General features: G+C 51.9%; 1 protein-coding gene across 3 annotated transcripts in view; it reads left to right on the top strand.

The window, feature by feature from the left end:
• Positions 1-164: 164 nt before the first annotated feature.
• HNRNPUL1 (heterogeneous nuclear ribonucleoprotein U like 1) overlaps positions 165-6,417 on the top strand; it is a 34,834-nt gene continuing 28,581 nt past the window's right edge. The window contains exons 1-2 of one of the 3 annotated variants that reach the window (XM_054580740.1): positions 165-287; positions 5,693-5,815. In XM_054580740.1, the coding sequence (XP_054436715.1) occupies positions 5,698-5,815 (118 nt within the window). In that variant the 5' untranslated portion in view covers positions 165-287; positions 5,693-5,697. Of the gene's footprint in view, positions 288-1,735; positions 2,151-5,692; positions 5,816-6,417 lie in introns of those variants that run through there. The other 2 variants (XM_054580739.1, XM_054580741.1) reach the window with 2 other exon arrangements.

The following is a 6,417-nucleotide window of genomic DNA, read 5'->3' as shown; positions in this document are numbered from 1 at the left end:
CACGGGCAGATACTCACCAGGAACAGGAAGAAACTAGAGTAACACAGACAAAGTAAAGTTGCACAAATAGCGAGAGACATATACGAGTTCCTGGGTGTGTCCCGCACCAGATGGAGGAGCCCTTGGCAGCGCCCGGACGCCCCCTGGTGGCGGCTGGTGAGAACGGAGAACAGTTAAATCCGGAGCGCAAACTTTTGTAGGATAAATCATTGTGGGAAGCTGGGAGGAGAAAGGAAGTCGGACGTGGGCGAGGGGCGGGGTGTCTGGACTGGAACCTCCGGGCCCACGTGAGTGTCTGTCCCGCTTCTGAGTGGGTGCAGTGTGTCTAGGTTGCTGTAGTGTAAGCTGCTTGTGTAACTGCCTGCCCTACGTGTATTTCTCATTTGATGCCGCGGGCCCGTGCAGACTTTAGTAGGCGCACCTACACTGCAGTTCGGTGTATTGTCCCCCGGATTAATGCATGTGATCTGATCTCACAGTCATTTGTTTATCTGTGTTGTGTGTGCCTTTGTCTTCACAGAGGTTGTGTGTGGCTTTTGTGCGTTTAAGGTAGGGCTCAGCGGGCAGCCGGTGTTCGTATGTGTATATCGATTGTATGTGTTACGGAAGTTTTGTGTTTCTTCAGTTAGAGGCGACAGGTGGGGTGCAGGGTTGGACACTGTGAAACTGTGGCGTTTATATTTAGTAGTGTGAGGCTTAGCTACTGACCTGTGTATTTGAGCTTGTCAGTACAGACGTCAAACAGCCAGATTACAGCAGTTTAGAGGATTTCGGCTATAGACCCGCGACCTCCTTGAGGTCTTCCTCGAGAGGAAGGCTCTCTGGTCTCACGCAGAGCGCTTACTCCACGTAAGATACCCAACTGTAGAGGAAGACGGCGGGCAAGCTATGATTGTGGAAAAGGGCGCCCGATGAGGTGCACTATTAAGGGGAAAGGGTGCGTTTTCCTTTACAACCGTTCTTAGTATAGTCTCTGTTGTCAAACCTTCAGGACTCTCTGAAGTCAAAGCGTTGCTTTTTGCCCCAAGGCAATTGAGTATCTTCCAGATTAAGAATAATTTATCTACTTAATTAACTATTTCATATACCTCCCTCCACAGTGAAATTTGTGAGGCCGTCCGCTGAAGAATGGCCAGTCTGGTTAGCTTTTCCTGAAGCGATCAAACTGTACGAGCTTTAGTGAGATAAGACAATAATAGCGATTGGTGGGTATATTGTTTTTGAAACTGCCCTAACGCCTTTTTCCCGTTTCCTAAAGGCAATAGTGAAAGCGAGGGGGGGGGGGATTGTCTGCCGACCCTCCATTTGATTGGTTCTAGTGGATTTACCCGCTTGTACTCCTAGGGGCGGGAGATATAGACCAATGAGGATATGTGTTACAGAGACACTAGTTTGATGTAGGGGCTGCGCAGGAAAGGCAGTGGGGCGCGCTCATTCTGGGTCTCATCGCTGGTTGGCCCGAGTCCTTACTCCCGTTCCCTCATTTGACCCTACGGGAGTGAGCGCAAGGTCGCTACCCAATCACCGCGCGCTCCGCCTCCCATCTTTTCCCGCCCTCCGCTGGGGCCGCTGTACCGACGTAGGCCAACGCTTCCTCCCCGGCAGCTCCTGAGCCCTTTCATTCACGGTCTTTTGAAAGCCACTCTCTGATTGACTGAGTCTCCAGCCCGCGCCCGTTGCCCCCATGCGGTGGCCAATTGGCACCCTTGTTGCATAGCATGGAACCACAGAGGAGGGGGAGGCGGCGGCGGCCATTTTGAGTTGCCGCCGCCATTGGAGTGGGGCCCCCCCCTTTTCCCCCTTTGCCTCCTGACAGTAAAGGTTTAAGGGGGACAGGGCCCTGGGAGGCCGGGCCGGGCTCGGGGGGCCCCCAGGGGCCCGGGCCATGGATGTGCGCCGTCTGAAGGTGAACGAACTTCGAGAGGAGCTGCAGCGCCGCGGCCTGGACACTCGCGGCCTCAAGGCCGAGCTTGCTGAGCGGCTGCAGGAGACGCTGGAGGCCGAAGAGCCCAAACAGGGGCGACCCGGGCACAACAGCGAGGAGGTCGAGACCGAGGGGGGCTCCGAGCTGGAGGGGACCTCGCAGCCACCGCCGCCGGGGCTGCAGCCGCACCCGGAGCCTGGCGGCTACTCGGGGCCGGACGGACACTGTGAGAGTGCGCGGGGCGGGGGCCGGGGAGCCCGGAGTCTGGGCCGAGGAAGGGCTGTGGGACGCGGGAGTCTGGCGCCTGGCGGATCCCGCTAACCGCCGCTGAAAGGATCTGGGTACAAGGGCCTCGGGACGACCGGAGGCTGGATCTTGGCATTTGGTGCAGGGGAGATACTGGAAGTGGGGACTAGGTTTCGGAGATGAGGAAAGTCTAGGGGTGGGGGCGGGTGTAGAGGATTCTGGAGCCTAGGGCTCGGAGACCGGAAGCCGTGGTTTGTGGAGCTGAAGAAGAGAGTCGGAAGAACAAGAGGTTTTCTCTTGGGGACCGAGGAGAGGGTCTTGGAAATGGTGATCATAGGGTTTGGAGCTGGCTGGGCTTAGAGGCTTTGCTAGCCCAGCTTGTGGGTTGGGCGTTGGGAGCCGTGTTTTCACAGAAGGGAAAGTAACGACCAGGTGTCCAGGGCTGGGAGTGTTTTGAGGATGGAGGATCCTGGAGTTTGCTGCCGGATGGGGCAATGGGAAGTCTCATATTTCCTACTGGGATGGGTTGGTGAGATGGAAGTGCTGGTGTCTGGCGAGGGAGGATCTGATGGACTGGGTGCTCTGGTGTTTAGCTGATGAGCATTTAGGGGATGTGGGAGACCCACATCTGTATGAGGAGGGCCTGGGGGACTCCGAGATCCAGGGCTGAAGGCCAACCTTGGGGCAGGCGAATTTGATGCTGGGAATCTGGGGGCCTTCTGGTTCACTTCTAGAGGAGGCACAGGGAGCCCTGATGCCTTGAAGCTGGCAAGGGAGAGAAGGATGCTTCATTGGAGAAGAGACCTAAAGGTCTAGCGCTGGCAAGGCTCTGAGGACAGATAACTCAGTGGCTGCTGCTGAATGATACTGGATTATCAGTGTGGAAAAGGAGTGGGTGGGGTGGGGCAGATAATAAGTTGGAGTTTGAAGTTGTTTGAGTTTCTGGGGGGACAGTATCCCTGTGTCCCCGACAGGTGTGTGTAGCTGGTCTAGCACATGTGGAGAAAGGAGGAGTGTATAGGAAGGAGAAAGAAAACGGGGCAGGGAGTGGTGCTGGGTGCTCAGGATGGAGTAGGGGGAGTGTTTCTGGAGCGGAGTGTCTCCCTGAGAGGGCTACTTTGTTTCCAAAGCCATTGTGTGCCTAGAGATTGGTGTTGGGGAGGGGGGCGGTGTTGAAGAGGTATCAGGGAACCTCTGCATCACTCAGAAGGTATGACTAGGAATGAGGGGTTACAGTAGATCTGTGATTGTCTAAAGAGAGGAGACTTTTGGGTGGGAGGGAGTAAATCTGGAGTTAGAAAAGGGTGGCTCTCTAGCAGGATTGGGGAATGAGGATCAGACAGGTTAAGGAATAAGTAGAAAGGACTCTGGCATCCAAGGATTGTGGTATTTCTCTGAAAAGAGAGCACCCTGGGCCTGGAAGCTCAGGGAATGAGGAGAACAAGAAGGTCAGGGAAGAGACTAGATTTGGGGTTAGTATTAGGTATGTACTTGTTTGTAAGAGATGGGATCTCCTGGAGGGGGGCAACTTGAATGTAGATTTGGGGTGGAAGGTGGCCTGGGGATTGGCCAGGACTCAGGTGCTGGGAAGAACACTTCCCATTGCAGAGACCTGGGAAGGAGGGAGGAGTGAGTGGCCCAGTGTGTGTCTAGGGCAAGAGAGCCCCTGGCAGGAATGCCTGGAAAGGTCCAATGGCCAGAGTTGTCTCAGGGAAGTAAGACACAATCAGGAAAGTTAGATGCCTCAAACACAGGCTCTAGATTCAGACAGATCTTGCTTTGAATATGGCTCCATGACTTGGGCAAAAGTCACACTTCACTTCTCTGAACCCTGGTCTCCTTATGCATAAAATAGGGATAATAATAGTGCCCGCTGGATAGTTACAAATGAGATCCCATGTCTAAGGGGCCTAGCACTGGGTCTGCTTGTTATCAGGAGGTGGATGTTTTAGAGAGTGGAGAAGGACTCCCAGAATCACAGTCCCTGTGGGCACGGCTTCCTCTGTGGGCCCAGGAGAAATTGTCTGGGACCTGAGGCTTTGAGGGAAGAGCACTGTGCTTGGAATCTGGGAGAAACAAAACAGTTTGAAAGGGCGTCCTATGTCCCAACTAAGGAGGTATTCTATTTCTCTCTCTCTCGCCTGCCCCTCACAACAAAATCCTTTGAGCTCCCCTCACTGCCACCCTCCAACCTTTCCTTCAGCTCTGGTACACAGACCTGTTGCAAATCATGTGATCTGCGACTTTCCTCCCTTTGGGCTGTACCTGGTTTGTGCCCAGATGTATTTGTCCTCTGAGAAGGGATCCAGTCAGTTAGCAAATGGCAAGATAGTCTCTCCTTCCCTGTGGTTCTGCCTCACTGGTCCTGACACAGCCACTTAGGGCTCCAGAGACTCTTAGCTGAGCTTGCCCTGCGGGTGGAGAGCCTGCTTGCTGCTCATCCTAGGTTTCCATACTTCTTTCTGGGTTTGGCTGCAAGGTTCTTAAGGAAATTTCAGTCTTGGTACTCTGGTTTTAGTCCCACCTCTGAGTTTTCACATGTGTTACCCCAACCCCAGGAATGTTTACTCCATCCTCATCACTTCTGTTTTCTTATCTGGGTCCCTGGTCCTTCTTTGTAGCCCTTAACACAGTCATAATTAGTTTGTGTGTGTAAGTATTTGTTTAATGTGGGTCTGTCTCTCTAAACTGAAGGCTTCAGTGGAGCAAGTTTATTCTCAGCTGCATCCCAGGGTCTGGTGTGTAGTACCCACTCCATGAATAGTTAATATTGTTATTTTTACCACCTTTCAGCTAAGCTCCTCCTGCACCACAGGTACCTTCCCAGAACCCTTCCCACCTAACTCCAAATATTTCAGGACTTATCTCTAATGAGTCTGGAGGCCACTGTTACCATGATTCCTGTTTTCTTAACACTTTATTTCCTTTCTCCCCATTTCCCCTTCAGCTGGTTACCTACCCCTTATCTCTGCAGCTATTGCAATTTGGAAGACAGTCTTTAAGAGGGTTGGTTGTGCAGGTGGGAATAATGACTTGGGCTGGACAGAGGGCTGATTTGTGCCCTGGACAATCTTAAAGGTTGTGCCCTCAAGGCAGCTTCCCAAGCACTATACCTTGTCAGAGAATAGCTAGGCTGGTGTTTTTTTAACTGTGCTCCATGGAGTTCCAGGTGTATGTAGAGTAGTAGCTTCCCACCCTGGAGTGGGGTCTTAGAGGGTGAGGTCAAGTTGGGCACCTTCTCTGATCCTCCATCTCCTCGCTTCAACCAGAGCAGTTCTGCTTCAGTTGGTTTTACATGTTGGAATTCTGTAGAACCTAGTCACAGGTGGATCTTCAACCTTTTGGGGGGCAGGAGGCCACGTTCTCAGGCAGCTGAGGCTGCTAACTGCCCAGATAGGGTTTCATCTGAAGGTGTTGTTACAACTTTTAGCCTCTGGCAAACTGTCTGTCCCCAGGGTCACATAAAAAAGCCACCTCTATTCCCAAGAAGGACCCTTCTAACTGGCTGTTTTTTGTTTTAAGATGTCATGGACAATATTACCAGACAGAACCAATTCTATGAGACCCAGGTCATCAAGCAAGAGAACGAGTCAGGCTATGAGAGGAGACCTTTGGAAATGGAGCAGCAGCAGGCCTATCGCCCAGGTAGGAAAGCACGTGGTACCTTTCTTTTGAGGAAAATGGAATCTACAGGGTGGGCGAAAGCAGGTTTGCAGTTGTTCTTATGGACGATAATATAATAATTAATAAATTATAATACAAGAATATACTCTGTTTTGTGTACTCACAACTGTAAACCCAGTTTTGCCCCGCCCTGTAAGCGTGGCTCTTACCCTCTACTTAGATCCTGCCTTTCCAGAGAGAGTTTGCATCTTCCTCTTGGGCTTTGTTGCTCTGGCAAAGTTCTTTTAAAAGAAAGAATTTAGTCCCGCTCCCAGGTGTTGGGAGAGGGGAGTCTTCCTGGTTATCTGTTGTCACGTATTAGTGTCAGCACCCTGGAGAGTTTAGACCAAGAGGCAAATACTTGGGTCTTACTTAGAATCTTAGAGTGTGGAAGCGAGAAAGGACCTTTCCCATGCTCTGAAGAATATTGTTCAGGAGCTGTCATTAGGGACTTTTCAGAAGAGGGTTCCTTGGCTAAGCATATCCGGAAATGCAGCAAATGCTTTACCACCTCTGGGAGAGTCACCGTGCTCATTAGAGCATTAAAAGCTCTGAGAAGTCCTGGATTACAAAAAGGTGGTGTC

The sequence above is a fragment of the Pteronotus mesoamericanus genome, unplaced genomic scaffold (genome assembly GCF_021234165.1).
Source record: "Pteronotus mesoamericanus isolate MK-2021 breed Mesoamerican mustached bat unplaced genomic scaffold, CSHL_Meso_final contig_639, whole genome shotgun sequence".
Classification (NCBI taxonomy): domain Eukaryota; kingdom Metazoa; phylum Chordata; class Mammalia; order Chiroptera; family Mormoopidae; genus Pteronotus; species Pteronotus mesoamericanus.
This window is presented reverse-complemented; position numbering and strand designations above follow the sequence as displayed.